Below are 22,991 nucleotides of genomic sequence, written 5' to 3'. Positions count from 1 at the left end.
ATGATTCTATGAAATTTAATAGAAATGCTGAGTCTAGATTACTGTATTTCCTGCTTCACTGCATTTAATCAGACAACTAAAGAAAATACTCCCAATATTTGAGATAGTAAGCATATCCAGCCCAATAATCTAAAAAAAAAGAAAAAAAAGAAAAAAAGAAAAAGAAAGAAAAAAAAAAAAAGAAAAGCTTCTTAAAACCCATGATGGAATCTGTGGAATCTGGCACAGTATGAATGCTCAACCTGGCAAAGGAGAATATTGCTAACTTCTGGTTGATATCAACCTTCATGATTTTAGTAAGAAAACACTATATGACAAGAATAATTAAATATTGCATGGCTAGTTTTGATTTCCTGGAAAAAAGTCTTTATAAAGCTTAGGGCTTTTTGATGACTATTTTGGGAAAGTGATTGAAGATACTGATGTAGACATTGAACGGATCAATTGTTTAATAAGACTTTCATTTTTAGGGAAAATGGAGTAATTTATCAACACAAATGTAAAAGTTTAGAGTGAAGATGTTTTTAAATGACATTTTATCAAAATGAGATTGCATGGCTTAAACTGCAAACACCAAAGTGAAGTGAGAGGAGGACATTTTCGAAGGAATGGAATAATAGGAAAAAGAAGGCTGCAACAACTGCTTTGGACTTGGTACAAATAATTACAACATAACAGGAAGATAACCCCTTCTTTTAATTCCTTCCTGTAATCAAATAAACAGTATATAAGACTAGAATGCACTTCCATTTTCTCTAAATACTTCTTAGGAAGCAGAAAAGAAATAACAAGAAAAGAAAGGGAATATAGACACCATTCTTGCTCAAATAATAATCATATCTTTAAAAATAAGATATCTGTTAAAGTAAGAAACCAGAATGACCAAGAAGGGAACGATTGGAAAAGTGATGGAAATGTCACCTTGGACACTGACTTTGTTCCTCTGCAAGAGGAGCACACTGCAAACAGAGGCCATTCACATTCTCAGCACAACCATAACTTCCCTCAATTTTATCTTCTCACCATCCCTCAAGCCCTCCTTACTTCTGCTTTAGGAATAAAAACTGTAAACAGAATTTAAAAAACAACCCCAGCAGGAATCACTTCCAAAGAATGCCATGTATGTCATTACTGATAGCATACTTGGTTATTAAAAAGGTAGTCTGAGAAGAAACAGAAAACTCAAACCAGCTTAATCTGAAGTACTATGTTCTTTTTTCATACAAATACAGAAAAGGGGGGGAAAAAGAACACATTTATTTTTCACATTAAGTTTTACCATTCTTAATGTATTTGCTCTATTAAAAAAGATCTATATTCGCCTTTTAGAAAAAATACTACACTATAATGGATGATTAATTTCTTTGGGCTTATTTCAGAATAACTGTTACAGTTTCCCTACACTTTGAGAACATACAACATATAATCATGAAAAAGTCTTCATCTCAAAGATGTAAATTTACATAAATCATAGATTTAGAAAATTAAAAGTTCTTAATAAAATTATAGTAAAAATAAAGTTCAAACCCCATTAAATGTTCTTTCTTCAAAGGCCATATGAAACTTTGAGAAACAAGTAGCAGATGGTAATATATTTAACTAGCTGCTACAATATAGGAGAAATTGTGAAAACTTTTTTGGCAAACCTATTAGAGTGATTGACTAGTAACCTGCTAGAATTCTACCTGGTTTAAAACCAAAATAAAATTACTGTTTAATCAATTACAACACATGGAGTGCAGATACACTTGGATCTACACAGATGCACCATACTCCCACATACACACTTTTGCACTAGTTTACAATTCAGTACTTAAGAATGATCATTAAAGGCAGGAAAAATGCTTCATTTTACCTACTTGGTAGTTTTAGAAGCCCACAGTAATTTTGCATTGCCAAAGTCATTTTTGGACTGAAAATATTGAGACCATGACCTGAATAATCTTTCCATTAGGTGATAACATGCCTCTCCAGTTTATATAAACGCACAGATAGAAATAAAATATGCCACAAAGAAATTATAGGACATTTGTACTTAAATAAGAAGTTTGTTTATTAAGACATTAATTGGTGAATCAATTTTTTGCATTTTCCATGCATACCTAAGTTCTTGCACACCCTTCAAAAAGGAGTGGATGAAGGAGAAAATAACTCCTTACAGTATTTGCTTTAAAAAAGATTTCTAGTAGGCCTTCTTGTTCACAAAACCTATTTAGAGGATCAGTCATTTTCCAGATAAACAAAAGAAACTTCACAAGCTTAAAGGGCCATTAAACTTACAGGAGCTGCAGGGAAGGTGGATGAAAGCTCATATGGTTCCTCTGAGATCCAATGGCCCAATTCCAAAGACCACAGAACCTAAAATAAATTAAGTGGTAAGTAGAACTCTCATAATTTCTAAAATAGCAAACTCTTTGAATGTCTAATTAGAAGTAACAGTGCAGCTGCAACAGTTGGTTTGATATTTCATTTACCCAAACCAAATGATTTGCTGAAAAACCAAGCAATCAGAAAGATACAAATTTTGCAACAGAAACAAACCATTAGAATGCCAAAGTCATATTTCTTTGCATAGCTACATTCAATTTTAAAACCTCGTGAGGATATTAGAAAAGTCAATTTTTTGCATCACGATACATAAAATTAAAGATTTGAAAAGGGAAGTCCTACTCTATCAGTTCTGTTCTCTTGGTTCAGTTAATCATTGAACTTCTTAAGGTTCCTGTTGGCCCATTTCTCCAGCCCGTCAAGGTCCCTCTGGGAACACCCATCTGGTCTATCAAACACTCCTCACAGTTTTGTAACATCCACAAACTTGCTAAGGGTGCACTCTTCCCCATCATCCAGATCATAAATGAAGATGATAAACAATATGGGACCAGTATCAACCCCCTAAACCAGTATCAATCCAGCTGGATGCCTTGGAGACTAGCAATCCTAGCGCTTTGGACTACTTGCAGACTTCGGTTCCCGTCGAGGCCATCACAAAATGGTTAACAGAAAAAAACTTACTTGAAATGGTTATATTTTCAGTTTCTGCAATACATTATATTTAGGGTTGGGGTTTTTTTTTTTTTGGTAAAACTTTTCCAAAACTTCTCCATTTAGCATTTTTCCTGGGTTGATTTTCTAAACCATTCTTCAAAACAATTTATGATTATAAGTCACAGCTGGTAGACTATATAATACTAAAAGTCTCAAAAAGAGCGTTCAGAGACTATCCCTCAAGTGGTAAGAGCCTTTTTTTTGTGGGAAAATGGAAAAAGGCTGATGTTCCTACCATGGCTCTGCCCTTGCGTCATATAAAGGGCATTTTCCTACTAATTTTTAGACAATCTAAATTCTGAAGCACGCTCTGATGGAAGAGGAGTTTATTTTCTTCATTGGCTTCATCAACGTGAGCTGAGCCATAAAGCTTCTCATATAGGTAAAAGACTGGTAAATTCTTTGCCAGGTTTGTCTACAACACGATTCATATATGCGACCTTAAAAACCACAGCAACCCCCCCAATACCCTGCTGCTCCTACAGCAACAGGTAGTATGAAGTGAACAAGACGCGTACGTATACCCCCAAAATGGGATATATGGAATTTATTAGAAAGTAAATCCTTGTGTTTAGGATAATTCTACCTCTGGCAGTCACATTTTCCCTAAACAGTTCTCTAGCCATTTCAAATAGATGACATCTGTTTCTTACTGTTAGCACAGCCATACACCACTGAACTGTTGTTATTAGTCACCTTAGAACAAGCAGAATTTCATCAGTGTGTGAAATTATCCCCATGCTTGATTCACAATTAACTGAAATATTCTGTATTTTTTTTATTCTTTTGGAAGATGCCACACAAATCCATATATTATTAGTTTTAATTTAAATTCTAAAACTTTACCTCATGAAATTTGGGAAGTGGTGTTATGAGATGTTCCCCTTAGACAAAAACTGGCATAACAGATTATCAAGCATGATAAAGTTATCCTTCACAATGTTACAACTCAGTAACTAAACAGGATTCTAAGCTGACCTGACTGATTATAAACTAGTAATGTAAATTTTATGAAATGGCCTAATTGTATGTAGAAGAATAACTTTCTGTAAAGGGCTCTTTTGCCCCAAATCTGTTGCTACAAGAAGCACATTGCAAACTGAATTTAGAAAGTAATTTTGTTATCAAAACCAAGTTCTGTAGTCTTTAGTCCAAGGTAGCTTATGCTTGACAGCTTTCAAGGGAACCAGCAACCTCTACTATGAACTGCTACAAAAGCTGGAGTTTTGTGTGATATGGCAAGTGGTGTTTTACTTGTGAGGGGAGGTGTCCAATTTTGCAGGCTATTGGAAGAGAACAGTGATTTTTTGTTGATAACGAAAGGCAGCATATCTTCAAACTTATTGTTGAACTTTAGAACAAAAATTCAAAGAATATTATGTTTACTTTTAGAAAACGCACAACCAAATATTTGAAAATGCAACAACTGTACAAAAAGCAAAAATAATTTCTATAGTCATTATATCATAACCAAACCTAAAAATAAGAGTTAAGCACATCAATAAATCAAGGACCTTTAAAAATATTCAAAACCTAGTAATGTGTTGCTGTGTTTAGCCAAGAAAAGTATACTAACTTCTTAAAAACATACGGTTAAGACTGCAACTTAGGATTTTAAGTTATAAATTTTAAAGTGGTACCTGTGTATGTTTTTTACAATTACTTTTTACAATTTACAATAAGAATTTTGAAAGCTGTTAGCTTTATACTTATAGCTGTATATATTTATTGCAAATAAAAGAAACTTGTTAATCCAAGCCATTTCTCTTTTAATCACAGTATAAATCATCTTTAACTGAACCAAGAAAATTGTAAATTCTAATACAATTCTTAGAGACATGCTATGTGAAAATAATTTCTTTGTAAATAACGTTGAGCAGGAACAGATGTACCATGCTGTATAATGTGTACAACATGTCCTTATAGCGCCAAAATGATGTTTGTACCAAGAGTAACTGGCAAACACCACAAATAGATGAAAACATAAACCCAAAAGATTAGTTATGATTAAGTAATCCCATTTCATTTTCCAGGCCAATTCTACATTAACAACCTCTATCAATCCTTGTAGTATTTACAGAATTTTGTTTGGAAATTAATTTTGTTTATCTTAACAAAAGATGGATTAATGCTTGTCTATTGTGGTTCTGGAATTGAATACAAAGGCATCATATCTACTTTCATAGATAAAAAGAAAATTAGATACAGAGTTCATGAACAGGTCCTGCAGTAAATAATCAGGTCACCACTCACTAAAACATTCAGTTTTCATGAACACAAAGGCAAGAGCTCTCCATTCTAAGTCACTGAAAGTTTGCTTCTGACTTTGCCAGAGAAATTTTCAAGCAGTGTATTTGCATAGCAACACTAAAAAAAATGCTTCAAATTCACATAGGACAAAACCAAGTTATGATTTGCAATATTATTCTTGAGTAAAGTACTTTTTCTTCATAAGTCAGTAATATCTTCATATTCAACAGTTCCTTAGAATGTGGAAAAAGACTAAGAAAAGCTGAAATACTTCAGAATATAGAAGTGTTTATATTGAGAAGTAAGAGCTATCTAGAAGTTTTCAAATCTGCAGTTACAAAAGATTCAGCTTAAAATGTAATGATAAAGCAGTACAGTATGGATCAAGCATTAATGCTGGATATAGGAGTATCATAAGTTAGGAAAAATACACCTGATAACATTGAGATATTAAGAATGTATCGGATTCTGGTAGAATGCAGTCTTGCTGGTCACGGAGGACACAAGAAAGGAGGAAATAGGGAGAGAAGAGAAGAGTGGGAAAAACATAGTTTTTCTGTGGACTTCTTACAACCTTAAAGAATGTTTTCCTTGGCTTTGGACTCTAGAATCAAGTTAGTGAATCTTCTATTACTTTGTCCTCAAGTATGGACTATTTTATCCAATTCAGTAGCAGGCAACCTGTATGGCATGAAGCTCCAACAAGTGTCCTGTGTGTTATACAGCTGTAAGGTTAGCCTTGGTGCAAAGTTCTCCTTTGCATATCCACACCAGCTATGTTCTTTTAGTCACACTATATAGGAAAATTTATGTCAAACATCAAGTTCTCAAGGGTCTGAAAACACACTCTTTGACTAGTCATTATTTAAGGCCTCTTACCCATCCAGCTAGCACACTGAATGATCATACTGTATTTGTACTTGAATAACTCATCTTGAAATATGTAAATAGAGTGCTATGAAGATTAAATGTCTAATGGTAAATACGATATTATTCCAAAATCCATCTTTAAAAAGACCATTTTAGGTTTTTCTCAGAAGAAGAAAAAAATATTGCAGCCTATATTATGTCTCCATGTTACAAGTCAAAAGGCAGAAGTAGATAATATTTCAGCTTCTTAAAATGTTGAGAAACATCTTCAAAAAGACAATCATTACTGCTCAGAATTAATACCTGGTTTAAAAGGTACTACAGATCTCTCCAGACTGATTGATTATTTTATTTGAACATTGAACTGAATTCAATATCCAGTTTGAAGTATTTTACCAATGAAAGTACTTATGGTAGGATTGACTACAGTATAGAAAGGCATTTAAAGGATTCAGTATTTTAGCATTAATAAAAGGAAGAGATTATTTTGCTTGAATGAAATTCTCCTGACTAATTTTCTACAGAATCCCTCATGATGGTTAAGTAAGGCTTCAGCTTTCTCTTCTCTAGTTAAGTATTCAGTTAACAAATTTGGGTAAAAAAGTGGCAAAATTATGCCAGTGACACAACTAGAAATAAGACAATAATACTCTTACATGATAAGATGCATAGATTTAACCAGATTAAGAAATATTTTTTTTAAAAAAGTTCAAAGCAATATTTTCTTTCAGTGAAATAAATGACTTAATTACTTGAGGGATTAGACATTTATGGACAAAGTTGTACCCAGCCTCAGTGGAAGATTTAAGCACAGTTCTAAAAAAATTTGAAATAGCAATATTCACAGATAAGCAGATACTGTAAGAGTGAACAAACTTGTGGAGAACTGAATTCTTAAGTTTTTCTCTAGTTCCTTCTCATGTGACTCTCCTAGTAACTTCAGAACTCTGTCTAAATAGCAGCCCAATAAAATTAGTGAAGACAGCTTCAACATTTGATCCAATAATATTTTCAGGAACAAACTAATCCTTGGAACAATTCCATTGAACTTATTGGTATTATATGAGGGATATATATGATCCTGTGATGAGTCTGAAAGGTAGACTGTAGGACAGCTGGAGAAAATCTGGCATTGCTACTAGTCAGTACTGGTGTTGACGTTTTCACCATGGATTGGTTCAGAGAAGCGCAATGCATAAAATGGGCAATGAAATTCCAGGACAGCAATTGCCTGAATACTGATTATCCAAATACTGCCTTATGTGTAAAGGTAGGATACTATTTTACTGGATTTTTATAGTAGTTATCTACATCTTTAGCTATCTTAGTAGTTATCTGAAGCTTTTTCTCAAGGAAATATACAGCTTTCATGTTTGACAACCCTGTTACAAGAAAGTAACTTGTAGCAAATATGTTGTTACTTGTTTAAAACTCCATACAAAGCTAAGTGTGGGACAGATATTTAAATGTATTTCATTCACGGACACATGGAGTCATATAATAGTTGAGGCTGAAATGGACCTGTGGAAATGGTTTCGTCCAAATCCCCTGCTCAAATAATGTTCCTCTTAATGTAGCCAAGCATGCTGTTGGTCTTTTCTGCCACAAAGGCATACTACTGCATCGTTAAGGTGACCAAAGATGCAAACCCCTTTATTCCAAGGGTAATTAAACACCAAGAACTTCTGAAAACCCCAAAGTAGACCGTAACAGTCTTCAGATAACTACATGTATAACATGATATTTCAGCTATACAAAATAAGTTTAATTTATTCTGTAGTAAAATTAAAAAATATTTCTTACCCATTCATAAGAAACAATCCAACACCCACGAGCAATTCCCAGCATGACATTCAAGGTACGACGAGGACTCCCTGTAACTACATGACTTGTTGTTTCACATACATCATCTGAGAACAAAAAGTCTCCAAGTTTATTCACCACCTGAATTACTGTGTTTTGCTTCCTAAAAAGAAGGAAGAAAACCATACAATGTTGAATGGATATGCAGAATTATAAAAGCATATACACACAACACAAATTAACTCAAACTCACCTCATTTCTTTCTTCACTAATAATTTATCCTTTTCTTACTGAGCCTCTACCCACTTGCTAGCCCTAAATTCATTAGCCTTCCCACAGAGTCCAAACAGACCCCTTTCTGTTATCACACAATGATATCTACTTGCACATCGATGCTTTTTTGTGCCCCACATCAATCTTGTGTGTTTAAAGAGAAGGTTTTGAGGCAGAAATTATCTAACATATTGTTTGTGTACAATGCCTAGTACAACAGAGCCTCATTCTTCGTTGCTTTTGCAGTGCTATCAAAAAAAGAATTACCAGGAAATGTAAACATTTAGACACTACACTCTTGAGAGGTTTTCATTAGGAAGCATCAGATTTTCAGCATCAGAATAAAATACTATGTCTAAAGTTAGAGAGAATTCCTAAAGTTCTGACTTGCTACCTATATATCTGAGCCAATATTTCAATTAAGAAGTTACTCATCCTTAAATACAATTATAATTAAAAGTATAAAATTAAATATAAAATCCAGAATGGCCACTTATAACTGGAATTCTAATTTGAGTTCTCTACATAGCTACGCTGAAGCACATAAATACATCATCGTGAAAACATTGAGATCTTGGTATCACTAGAGAAAAGCTGTTGCATGAGAACAATGTATTGTTCTTATTAATTATTACTTTTATAAATCATTATTATAAATGATCATTAAAGATCTGTAAATGAAAGCCCAGTTTCAGTGCCCTGTCTGCTCCCCCCAGCTGACTTGGAAATGTCCATAGCATGCTACACAAGATAAAACAATTAAGCACAACCTTGAACACAGTCACATCTATCACAATGGTGATCCTCTCGGGCAAAACATTTAAGTTAATCACTGACATAATGTGAGCGCACTCAGAACATCTCCAGAAGCCTCTGGGGTTACTTCATTCTCACTACATTTCACTCCAAAGAAAGTAACTCAGTTAAAAATCCCCAAATACCCCAGCTAAACCAAACACTACTTAGAGGAACTCTAACAAAACTGCAATAAACTCTTCACAGAGAATGCAGCAATCTATTTTTAAAGAAGTTTCAAAGAAATAAATGAATAGTAAAAGCAGTGTAACAAATTAGCTTCACACTTAAGTCAAAAGGTGATATTGTATGTGCAGACACTTTAAAAAAAAAATCAAACCACTGACCCTCAGTCCAGTGTGAATTCTGGCCTTGGCTATATGGCTTTGAATGTTACTAGAATATTTACTATTCCCTTTTGATTTTATGAGTTTTAACTTGACATAGCCTACAAGTGAATGTTTTTGCAATGTTGCAGCCCATAGGGGATGCCCCTGCCTAGACTGCATGCTCAGGGGACGCGTTTCCATGCTCTGTCTGAACATTTTCTTAGTTCTCGCTTATGTCTACACAAAATTCCTTACAATGAGAGGAAGAAGTCCTGTTGTACAAAAAATGAACCTAAGATATCTTATAAATTACAGTGAAAACTCACTAGTTTATACTTTAGTCAGCTGGAAAAACGGATGGATGCAAATTTATAGCAAAATCTCCCTGAATTTGTGATTCAGAACAGCAGGTAGCTGCTGGCTGTGAATCAGTGAGTAGCATTTAATATAATCTCAAAACTCAATGCCATGAAGCCACTGAACTCATGATCTCTAAACCGAATTTCTAATGAACCACTTTTGAGGCTGTAGCTATGGGGTAGTTGAACTGGCTTTTGGCCATTGAGTTGTACTTTGGAGGACTGTTTTCTGTTCTTTAGTTCTTTCAGAAGGAGTCCCTTTCCCTTCACCCATTTACAGGTTGACAAATGCCTACAACCGTAGACAGCCAAAAGCACAATCTTGATGAAGTTCTGAAGAAAAGCAATTGTTATCACCATTGTTATTTAATGAAAAATTAATTGGCTGGGAAAAATCAACATACAAGCAACATAAAAGTAATAATATATTAATAACGTCTTTCAACAAAAGAACTTTTTCCCCAGCTCTGCCAAGATTTGTTCTCTTCTTTTCAGCAGATCACAGCCTCTATTTGCCACGACTTCTATCTGCACTGTAGCTATTATCTTTACCTCCCCCTCAGTGATCCTGTATTGCATGACTTGCAAATTACATGTTAGAGTCTTGGTGTTACTATGTCCTGGTTTTGACTGAGATAGAGTTAATTTTCTTTCTAATAGCTGGTATAGTGTTACATTTTGGATTTATTATGAGAAGAATGTTGATAACACACTGATGCGTTAGTTGTTGCTAAGCAGTGTTTATACCAAGTCAAGGATTTTTCAGCTTCTCATGCCCAGCCAGTGAGAAGGCTGGAGGGACACAAGAAGTTGGGAGGGGGCACAGCCAGGGCAGCTGACCCAAACTGGCCAACAGGGTATTCCATACCATGCGATGTCATGTCCAGTGGGGGGAGTGGGCCTGGGGGGGGGATTGCTGCTTGGGAACTAACTGGGTATCAGTCAGTGAGTGGTGAGCAACTGCATTGTGCATCACTTGTTTTGTATATTCCAATTCTTTTATTATTATTATTGTCATTTTATTACTGTTATTATCATTATTATTTTCTTCCTTTCTGTCCTATTAAAGTGTCTTTATCTCAACCCACAAGTTTTACTTTTTTTTTTTTTTTTTTTTTCCAATTCTCTCCCCCATCCCACTGGGTGGAGGGGAGTGAGCAAGCAGCTGCGTGGTGCTCAGTTGCTGGCTGGAGTTAAAGTACAGCACACCAGCATCCAGTCACATTAAAGACAAGAAAAGTATTAATTCCATTTTATGTTTCTGACATATATTAGTATACTTGTTAACAGCTATTGACAACCATTTACAAAGAATTTCTAAAAGGATAGCCACTAAGTGTTGTTTCTGAGTACTTATATCTATCTAACTGTCAAGATTTAATTACTTCAAACCTGAAACAGATTTGTGGGTAGTAGAAATATCTTGAGTTTTGAAAAAGAATTCAAAAAACTGTGACCAAGTGTAGTATAAAATATGGAATTGTATTTTTGTTGGATGTTCTTTATGTTGTAAGACTTTTAAGAGAACGATAAGAGCATGCCAGAAAATTATTAACTCTCCCCCAAAATATGCAGTGGCAGCTGCTTCTAATGTTTTGAAGCTAAGTGGCCAGAAGGCCTACAACTGATATTTCTTCAGCAACTATTTATATGAAAGAAAACATTTGAACTGATGTTTCAGATTATGACTTTTTAAATAGAAATAATTAAAATGTATGAGGAAAAAGCTAAGTCTTGGGCTCAAAGTCTGAACCATTTACTACATAAAATTCCTTTTTACGCTTCCTTCAGAAAAATACAAAACTTGCTTAAGATTTTAGTTTCATCGCTCTGAAGCCCGGTTGAGCTCACCTAAGGAAGTTACTTCAGTCTGCACCATAGCAACACAAACATACACACACACTATAGGTAGCAATGACATATACATGTATGTATGTGCTTCTAGCTAGAATACAGAATGAAATAAAGAATTTTAATATATGGCCCAAAGATAAATTTCATTTTGTATAGGCATAAAAAGATTATCAACATTCAAGTTTAAACAGTGTGCTGACTAAAGAGTCAAAAAGTTTAATACTTACTCAGAAGACATACTCGTCATAACTAGTGTCCTTGTTGGCTAGAGATGTGAAAGAAACAAGAATAACATCAAAAATATGAAAAATTTTCCTCTTTGAAAAAAACCTTAAATTAGAAACTATTCCATTAAAAGGACTAAACTACTTCATAATTACAGTATCACTTGGGGAAGAGGTTGTACTAATTAACACATATACTAGAAACACTAAACTTTGAGGACAAGGAAGGAAGGAAAGCCCTTCACATCCGGTATCAAAGCATCCAATATAGCAGAAGACAGGAATGCAAGTCTTCATTAGTATAAACAAAAAGCAAAGGATTTCTAGTCTGTGACACCACAGAAAAAAGGATAGTATTTGTCTTCTGCCTTTTCCTTCTGATCAGATGGAAAGTAAAAGGCAGCTTACCTTCAACAAAGAAAACCTGTAATTTAAAATTATTCCAGTTTCTTCCAAAAGAAAGGCAGAAACTGGCTGAGAGGCTGCAGAAACAAGAGTATATTTATTGTAAAGTATAATATTAATAATTTTATTTTTATTTTGATAGTGTAGCTTTTTAAAAAAAAATTTTTCTTGGCACAACTTCAGTATTCTAAGTCTAGTTTTTAAGTAAACATTCTTTCACTTTTAAATCTTGTCTGGTGAATAAAAGTTCTCCAAGTAGTATAACACACAAGGTATACTCAAAAAGTACAGCAATCCTCAAACCAGCGCCTGAGACACCTTAAAAAGCACCCCCTCCCCTTCCTCTACAACACCCCCCATAGCTTATGTGCAAAGTAGGAGTTCGCCCCATACAGACTTTAAATAAGCTTTTTAAGAATTAGCATTAAAGAAGTCAGAAGAGGAAGAAGTAGCCTTTGTTCATCAGCAATGACCATGAAAGCCTCCAGCATGCACAAAGGTAAGACTGAACACGAATTTTAGCAGTATGAGAGAAATATATAACTGAACATAACATGGTTATCAAAAAATATATGTAAGAAGAGGTTTTGAAAATTTTAGCTAAGAATTACTTGTAGCTACATAAACATGCACAGGTACATATACATCAACATTTTAATTTTGTAGAAAAAGTAGACTGACTGACTTTTATACAATGATTTCAAACAACTCCTAATTTTCAAAATCAATATATGAATTTCAACTTATTTCTCTAGATAACTACTGTTCCATAAGAAATAATCACTCTCATTTCTGCCCCTCCCAATATATTACCACAACGACAAGGGGTAAGCTGCCAAAGTCTCTGCTAAAATTCAGTTTCCTTTGAGTAATGTACTGAGCTGAGACCAGAAAAATATTTTGAATCAGATTACAGCTGGTAGCAGAGGCCAAAAAAGACTTGAGGGCAACTCATTTTACCCAGTAATGAATCACAGAACAGAAGAGAGAACATACTCTGATGCAACTCCATCCGTCCTCTCTTACCAGTACAGAACTGTTCTCCATTAAGTGTTTAAGCAATTTGTCACATTTAAGAATGGAGTTCCTTGGAATTATCTCTGTAGACTAACCGACTGTAGACTAATAGCGTGCACCATGACTGTTCATTATATGAACAATCTTTGCATAAATAAAACAATTTAGATACCATTGACAAGCTAGATATTAAAGATAACATAAGACGTAGTCTTTTCAACATACACATGGTAATTTCATTCTGGGGTTGAGTAAATCTGAAAACCATAAAACCCAGATACTGTTTTCAAAAGTCTTCAGAAGCAACAAAATATAGCATATTGAATAATTTTTTACATTCATGATAAACATGCTCTCAGACCACATTATGTAAGCTATACAATACTTCAGAACTGAATATATATACAATGTGAAAACGTAAAAACAATCAATAATAGAATGGAATAAAACTCCAAATGAAGAAAGGATGAAACTTTTATACTGAAATATTTCTTTGAGAGAAATTCTATGCAGTATTTCTGAAAATGTAAGTTTCCAAATTCTAACATGTTGCCAGCAATACTTACTGATGATGCCTTAGCCTACTGCTAGCCTAACAGCTGAAGAAAAGATAATATGCACTTATCTGTAATCAAATTTTGTTGTGTTCTTAGCCAAAAGACCTTCTACTACATTGCTTTCAACTACAAATAAGCAGTCACATTGAATTGCTCTTGGAAGTTCTACGAGCTTCACAGCTTCAATTCCACATTTGAGTTTTACACATAAAGAGTACGAGCAAAAATAACAATGCAGCAATATATATTAAATATATCTATCATAACGTTAATATAATTAGTATTAAATATTAAGTAATATAAACTCAGAATTTGAGTATATAAACTCAAAAAGACATCTAGTAAGTCATTGGGTAAGGGTTCTTGTGGCAGAAAGACTGCAATATTAGGCACTCTACTGCACAGGTTAGGTGAGATCACTGAAATCGGACATGGGGCCACATTATACAAGAGTGGACATACCTCATACCGTCTTAATACATGCTGTTGGATTTGCATAAACTGAACATTAAAGGATCCTGGGATGTGACAGCCTGGAAAGGCACAAAACATGGCTTAAAAGCAAGGTTCTACTCTTCTCTCCAATCTTTCTGGGCTGAAAACCTCCTCTCTGTATGCTTCAGCATGGTCATGATGTTCTCCTTCAGTATCTGAAGCTAAGCCTTACTGCCATCAGAAAGAAGCTCTTTGGCTACAAGTCTGGAGTTAAATCCACACAAAAGAATTGCACTAAGTTCTTGGGGTCCTTGTATAGGAGTAGCTTCAAAGCCACATCCTGATGTGCCTGTTCAGAATGTGCAGAAAAATACCCTTCCTCACATTTTTTTATAAATGAAATGTCATGGAAATATTACTAATCAGACCACCACTTGTGCCAAACTTGGGTTAAAAAAAAAAAAAAAGCATTACTATAAACCAAGGCCAGAGCAGCTTCAGATCGTACAGCTGCTTCTTCAGCTTCAGAGCAGAAATGTTTGTTAACAGTTCCTTAATACTTTATTTATAGGGAAGTGACAATACTGGATCTGCACAAATTGGGAAACCTGCAGCCTGTCCTGACATTACCCTGCAAAGCCAGCTTTTGAATTATACCTTTTATGCTACAACACATAGCATACAAGATGGTACAGTGAGTATTCTGGGCAAATGTCCTGTCAGTGAGCTTCAAAGTGATTCAAAGACTCAAGAATGCAGAAGGATGCATACAATAGGTAGCAACCAGAATAAATTTAATTTCTTCCAAACTATTATTTCATTTGCATTCAGAACTGCATATTTTTGCAAGTTAGAGGTCATTTGCTAAGCAGACAGTATTTTATTGCTTCAGTAAAACAAGCAGAGAACTTAGCCAAGCTATGTTTTAATTTTCAGCTGTACATTTTTCAAGTTAATTGCTTCCCCTGCCTTGCTATGCAATTTTTCTTCTATGCTCTTTGTGTCTGTTTTATTTTACATTGCTTTTATTGCAAAAAATTTTTTGGAGTTAGCATTTTCTTTTCTGACCAGCAAAAAAAGACATCTGGTGAGCATCACTATGAGTTCCAATACACATTTGTAGCAGGATTATTATTAATAAAACACTGCGAGAGGTGGTATTAAGTTAACTGCTCCTTTTATTTACCATTAATCTCTGAATCCTGAAGAGTTGCATATCTGTACTCTAAATCAGAACATACTTCCTTCTGAATTAATTTTTAGGTCTGGATTACAGGCTGTGTTATAAATGACATGCTTCAGCTTTCCTTTATTTATTTCTTAGGAGCACAGTTGCATGAAGTATTTCTTTAGAGTCTGTTGACAACAAGATTTTTCTAAGTCATCTTAAATATAAAACATGCATTTTGGTAGCTCACAGGAAACAGTATTTGTAAATCTTCCCAGTACTTAAAAGACGTCGTGATACCTCCTGTATGTTAACTGACCTACACCACAAGAGGCATCCAACCTCACAATGTATTCTTTCTTTCTTCTAAGTTTGAGCAGGTGTATCTTGGAGCTGAAGGACAATAAAAGTCCTGTTTTGTACAACCTGCTTTTCAAGAAAGTGAACTCAAATTTTGTTTCCTTAAGAATATCATGAACCATTTTTCATACGTGACAAGTGAATTAAAATGTGACCATGAAATATGATTTTCCAGGCCTGTTCCCAATAACAAAGTGTGTTCATGCTAAGAATTGATTTGATAAGAATAGTTTTACATTTGTGATGGGTTAAATTCTACCCTAAGTATATTAGATCTCATTTTGTCTTTGGATCAAGAACTCAGACCTCAGATATTTTTCAAGAATGGATTTCAACCAATAAATATGACTTTTGAATTGTATATTACTTAGTCCAAATGCTTCTCTTATGTCTTAAAGTTGACTGAAGTTCTAAAAGAAATTACTTTCAGAGTACTCTCAAACTCAGATGCATGCTGTGATGGAGTAAAAAAAGACCTTCACCTTCAGGACTCAACAAGATACTCTATGTCGTTTGCCCAATATACCAAGGATAAAGGACTTTTTTGGGGGCGAGGGAGGCAGGGGGAAGTAGTGCATGCACATGCAAATAAAGTGTAAGGGAGAGTACAATATTATTATGCTATCTGCTTTGTACTCTTCCAATCCTTTTTTCTCTGGCTATTGTAGGTCAATCAGATGGTTCTGAAATTGGTTCAGAACTCGTTTACTCACTTTTGATCTTTGCAACTGTATTTCGGAAGTAACAATCTTCAGTCCTATTAGTACATGAGCCAAAAAACAGAGCCATGCGTAGCATGGGAATATTCAAGAATCAGGTTAATTTCACTCTGCTTTAATCTAGGAAGGTTGTAATGAGGATCCAAAACTTTAAGGCTGTTTTTAGAAACAATCGATAAATTGTGCTACATTAATTTATTCTATTCAAGTAATTGTGGCTCATAGCTGAAAATAATTGGTAATTGTAATGAATGAGTACTATTCAGTAGTTATATACAGCAATTATTCAAAGCTGCAATTTACTTTCTGGCTGGCCTTTCTCCTCTTATCAGTCCTTTGATACTGATATTTTTCCAGTTTCCTCTGGCTGCAAACTCAATTTCAACTGTAATTTCCTGACTAAATATAGCACCTCTGCTTTGGTCCTAAAAGATGTGAAAAATGCACCCATCCTAACTAAATTGATACTACCATGGGGAAAGATGAAAAAACAAAGCAGGCTATAAGAAGACAGAAAAATAAGATGCCATGACAGGTGCCTGGGCATCAGCTTTCCTTTGCTGCCAAAGATGAGGAAGAAAAGAGAAATCCTGTAATCACAGACATAGGAACCCCTAGAACTTCTGTTGGCAAGATTAAGGATGATGAATAGCTTCAGACTTTTCAGATTAGATGTGTCACAGTTTACAACTTACTGACATTTTCAGTTTTCCACATGCAATCATAATAGCTAACAATTATCTTAAAAAATCAGCCACGGGGGATACAAAACTGTAGCAAGGGACAGCTTTCGCAGCAATCTGCAACTTCAAAGGACAGGTTTATCTGGCTGTGATCATTAGCAAAACTAGAGACTGACTGTTTCTGGTAGGACAAAGACTAAGGGGAGAGCAGATGATCCTTTCCACCCCTTTGACTGCAACCAAAAATTTCTAAGTCAATCAAACATGACATGAAAAAAGCCAACAGGCATTACATCATATTTCTGCAAGCACAGGCAGCAGAGATTCCCATTCTGATGGGAAGCTCAAGCCTTTCCAACAGGTACAAATTAGGGGTTGGCTTCCCAGTCTGCATCGCTCAGCAAAAGAAGCAGCCCAGTTCTCAACTGTTTTTTATTAGGAAAGTTTTACCTCTAGACCATATAATGTGAAACACGAGGAGAGAGAGGGAGAGACTGCCAATGTGACAGAAGGGAATCTCAAGAAGTGGGATGCTAAGGGGAGGAGAAAGCTACTTTATAGTTTAGATTCTAACAGAAAATTAAAGCTTGGGTGAAGGGAAGACACTACCTCACCCCCAAAAAAGTCACAAGACAGGAGAAAGAGGAACGAGGGTTATCATGGGGCAACACTATGTTACAGAGAAAACTCATATATGTAAGCAGAAACATTTTAAAGACCCCACTAAGGCATAAATTAATTCTGTCATTAGCACCAAATAATGCCCTATGTATACTCACCTTTCCAAATGATCTGTAAGAAAGCCAGGCACAGTTAATTTTTTTCTGCTGAAATTTTAAGCAACATGAACTTCTCCCCCCCGCCTGCCAGCTTCACCAAGGTTAACGGAAATAGTTAGTACCCTTCTGTGAATAATTTCAACAAAAAATTAAGCATGATGTAGGAGTGAATCTGTTTCATCTATTCAGACATTAAAAACTGTTTATGCTTTCATAGTGATCCAATGAAGTGAACAACTTCTTTGGACAGCTAACTTATGGCCAACTAAAAGCACTTCATAAAAGCTTCAGCTGAGATACCCTATGTCCTAACTGTGAGATAAAAACCAAGCCACAAGGGTAGCGGGCAACAGTAGAGTAGCTTCAGTGAAATGGATGGTTTGACTTTTAAGCCCTCACCATCCATCCATCCCATTTTTGGTAATGGTGGTTGCCACCCATTATGGAAGGCTCATTAGAATGGCATCTGCTTCAGCTACTTCACTGCAGACATCAGTGGCTCAGTTAACACTGCTCACAACGGGTCACGCATGGGGCAGAAGCACCTGAGGCACAAAGAGACACACTTGCATTGCACAGGCTGTAGGGATGGAACCATTTTAAGAGGGAAAGAACCATTTTGCATCACCCCAACTGTTAAATACTGGGTTTGCACAATTATTAACACCGTGAAGTCAATTTGGATAGTTGAAGTCTTCTGGAGATCACCAACTATGAGTGGAATTTCAGGTGAAGATACTCCTGAACACGTCACGCCTGGATTTATGTTAAATTTGTGTTAAGATACAAGACTGTAAACTTCAGTAAATACCCTGCTGACAAGATTGTAACCCACTTGACGATAGTCGACAACCCGAGTTAAAGACTTACTGCCCTCTAGGCAATACAGTAAACAACCGAACAATACTTATTTCGGGCTTTGAGATGCAACAGCAATATTATGAAGGGTAGAATAATAATTAAAAAAAAAAAAAGAAACAACCACTTTTTTATTTTTAGGATCTTGAAGGATTACGAACTAATCATACATGCACACAAATCTTTCAAATCTTTGTAGTGCACGCTTCTGATCAACAGCCACTGTTTTCAGCATTTCTGATTCTTTATACTAGTAGGAAGTAGTACATCTATTAAGGAGTAATGTGGTGCAAGATTTTTTCCTATTTAACTGATTGCATATTTATACTCTGTTCCACGCAGACTTATGAGCTCATAGTTCAATTCTACAAAGATCACACCACTAACCCATAAAAAGTTTAATTTCAGTGTAGAAAAGAATGGTTCTATTTGTTACATTATTTTAAAAAATTGTTAATGAAGACATGTCAAATGCTGATGAAATGGAGTTTAGGAAGTCTTTCTTTCAGACTGGTTTTCAACAATTTTCAAGAGCTGTGAGGCTATCATTTAGAAAGCAGTTCCATCAACTAAAGGATTTCTGGCCTGAAGAGTCATGCCAGATACCACTAGTTTTATGTAGGGCGTTCATTTTTTCCAAGAGTTAAATTTGCCAAAAAAAGAGAGGATCTAACCAGCAGTTGCTTTTCCTCCTGGTAGTTTCTGATGCCAAGAGGGAAAATAGTTTCAGTTTTACACTGATTCTTTGCCAAACCAGCTGCAGTCCAGTGGATTGTTTGGTTTTCTGGCATGACAGTTAATGACCTCGGTGTCAAATGTAACAGTGCACCCCAAAACTAGAAAAGAATTGTGATTTACCAGTAACTAGAGTTAAGTTACAGCATACATACATATCTTCAGCAGTAAGGTATGTATGTCTCAAGCATGGACTGTATGCTCTCACTTCTTGCACAATGTTTACGCACTGTTCCCCTCATGCTCTGAGCCCGAAAGAGTTGCATTCTTGCACCTAAGCCTCCCTTCCACCATCCAATCCAAGAAAGCCATAGACTTTTAAATAAAAGGATAGAGATGGTATAGATGTACTTCGAATAACTTGGAATTCTAGGATTTTATGCTTGGCACTTATCCCGATCTACTGTTCACCATGGATAGCTCTCAAGCAATTTCCTACTTGCCTAAAAGTAGTAATAAAAAAATATGTTCTGACTTTACGTGAGACCTCATAAATAGTCTCTGGACCAAAAATCACCACACCTACCAATCTTTGGGGGTGAAGAAACAGTGAAGTTGTTTTCTTAATTCTCTGCAGACAAAAATCAAAACTCTCTGTATACTTAAGCTTCTATTTCTTGAATAAGGTTCTGAAAAAGAACCAATACATTAATCTGTTTATTGAACAGAAATTTAGTGACCATTTTATATAAAAACTTGGGCAAATTCAGCTCCTTGATCTTAACTACCCTGCCTGCTAAGATGACAAACTGCAAAGTCAACCACCTCCTATATTACTGTCACAGCACCTATTTCCAATGTTCCAAACAGCAACCCATACAAGAGTGTGAACAACAGCTGCAAGTGTCCCTGGGACAACAGGAAACACCCTAAACTTGAGTTGAGAGGAGGTTGTGCCTTTTGCCATAGAAAGGTGCTGACCTGAAAAGACACTTTTTTCAAGTTAAGAAATAGACCATAGCACTTCAGTAGGTAGTCCAGAATAGGCAGCACAAAACCGATCATAAAGAGAATGGTTTCTAGGGACCCAAGGCCATGAATCAGCCAACTAGGTCCACTTACAGGAGATTTTCCTGGCAGGAATGGTAGCATCCCTAAGTGCTGATAAAGAAACTGTTGCCATTAGGACATGGCCCAAAGCACGCACTGTAAGGTGCAGCAGCAGATGCCAAGAGTACAGCTTCTGTTCTGGAAGCCCTCAACTAGTTGTGGGAGAAGCACGAGGGACAAATTCACTAGCTGGACAAAGTCCAGAACCAGAACTGCCTTGCAAAGGTTGAGTGAAAATACTTATGAGATTAAACATACAGCAGGACTTACAAAACTGCCTCAAACCATGGGATACTAGGTATCCTTTACAGTGCTATTCTCTGAAAAGCTTGAGCATGACCAGTAAGTACTAAGTCACAGGCAGTATTTTGAGACTGCTTTTCAAATATTTACTAAGAATATTTTCAGTGCTTTTAGCCATCTTGTATTAACCTTGCTGATACTTATTTAAGTTCTTCCTATACATCACTCTTACAGTATTCAGTATTTTTTAAATACATTAGGCCAATATGAAGTTCTTAGATTTTTTCATTACTTTATAGCAAAAGAAAGAAAACTATTTTATCAAATGAGTATCTGCATATTCCATTTATATGAAATAAATACTAACATTACTTATTGATATGACATTTTGTTCTCAAATGCAAATATTATTACAAAACCTGGACATTTGGAACAAACAAATGACCACAGCTATATTTGGGATATAGGAATAGCATACACTGTGTCTTGCCAGTAAAAATAAACTTTCTTGTTGGATTTCAATGTCCCGTTCAGTAGCATATTTCAGACATTCCAAGGAAGCAAGTTTTCTGCAGTGATGTATAACATTAGATCCTTCTGTCACTGACACTTTCAAAGTTACTTGTCCGACAATATAGTTTGCTCAAAAGCTTGTTTTCCAACAACTTGTTTCTTCAACTTTATGTTGAGTCAGCTAGGTAACTACAATTAAACAATAATCAACTATTCAGTTGTCATCAGCTAGGGTTGGTCAGAAACTTTCAGGATTATTTCATGTAAAATGAGACATCTTTTAAACAAGAAACATTCTAGGATCAAATCAGATATGCATATAATCACACCACCAGGCATTTGCTCAATACCATAAAAGTTTCTCGATGGTACCATGCAAGCACTCTTATAATTTGTAGCTTCAGTCACTCATCTCATCACTACACCCAGAAGCAATCAATATGAATAATTTTCAATGACCACTTGTCCACCACCCCCATTACATCAAGTATTTTCCCTAGACCACAAACGTGTAGGTAGTTCCAGCTTCTTCACTGTTAACCATAAATGAGCTTGCATGCTTCCACCTTGTCTAATTGACATTAGTTTAATATTCAGTGTGGCTCAAAGTCAGTAACATTTCAAGCATTAGTGTTTAAAATATGTAACTACTCAAAGCAACTACAAAGTCAAAATTGGAAGGAAAACATAAAAAGATGTTGTCCCCTAAACTGATACAATCTGTTTAAGACAGTCTACAAATCTTGCACATATCAAATAGACATGAAGTTACTTTCCTGAACATCTGGCAAGATGCTTCATGGTTTATAGTTACAGGTTTTTCAGGATATTAAAATTTGTTTCACCACGAATAAAATATTTTCAAAAGGAAGGATTTTGATAACAGGATCTAATGATGCCCTGCTTCACACTAATTGTTCCACAGCATGAACTTAGGTTCTTTGTAAAAACTTTCTCTTCTTTCAAAAAATCTCTTAAGTTCAGTGTTAACTTTACCTTCACCCAAATCCAAGAGCTACAGAAATACAAGCCAAGATTAATCTGTTTAAAAACAAAACCAAAGGAATTTCAGTTAAGTCCATACTGTCTTCTCTGTGAAAATATGGTTTTATTTATCCCTCATGATGCTTAACATGGTTTTTTTTCCACATGGTTGAAGAGTTTCTTCTATTCACTCAGAAGACAGTATTTTAAGGGTTTTTTTGAGTGTAAAATTTATTGCAGTTTGCATTTCTAGTGTTGTGATACTGTTAGATCCTTTAAAAGATATCTGTCACCTCTCATATCCCTCTAAAAATACGAAACAAGTTTTTATTTGAAGCAAAATGGCAGTTAGCTGGTTATTCACAACAAGTCTTTCTCTAATCTGTTTAAAGTACAAAATGTTTACATTTGTGACATGCAACAGGTGGTGTAATAAATGCAAACATTTTTGTGACATGAAACAATGAAATGAGCACTCAACCCTCATACCAACAGATTAACACCACTGTAACTAACTTGTTTGAATAATTTTTGGATTTATGATTTTTAGTTATTTCACTTTGTCCTCCCTATGCAAAGCAACAAAGAACTATGTATTCAATTCCATGGAATAATTGAAAAACGCATCACAATGCACAAAGGATTTATTTTATCCCTGCAATCCAGTATCATCAACTTAGAT

General features: G+C 35.2%; 1 protein-coding gene across 5 annotated transcripts in view; it reads right to left on the bottom strand.

Annotated features, from left to right (window-relative positions):
• MCPH1 (microcephalin 1) overlaps window positions 1–22,991 on the bottom strand; it is a 129,776-nt gene that overhangs the window by 81,059 nt on the left and 25,726 nt on the right. For 4 of the 5 annotated variants that reach the window (XM_075049260.1, XM_075049262.1, XM_075049263.1 and 1 more), the window contains 3 exons: window positions 11,807–11,844; window positions 7,969–8,131; window positions 2,281–2,358 (listed from right to left, as the gene is read on the bottom strand). The exons of the other annotated variant lie outside the window; for it this stretch is intronic. In XM_075049260.1, the coding sequence (XP_074905361.1) occupies window positions 2,281–2,358; window positions 7,969–8,131; window positions 11,807–11,844 (279 nt within the window). The remainder of the gene's footprint in view (window positions 1–2,280; window positions 2,359–7,968; window positions 8,132–11,806; window positions 11,845–22,991) is intronic. 5 annotated transcript variants of the gene reach the window in all.

This window comes from Buteo buteo, chromosome 17 (assembly GCF_964188355.1).
Source record: "Buteo buteo chromosome 17, bButBut1.hap1.1, whole genome shotgun sequence".
NCBI classification, from domain to species: Eukaryota; Metazoa; Chordata; class Aves; order Accipitriformes; family Accipitridae; genus Buteo; species Buteo buteo.
Note: the sequence above shows the minus strand (reverse complement) of the source record. Positions and strands in the feature narration are given on the sequence as shown.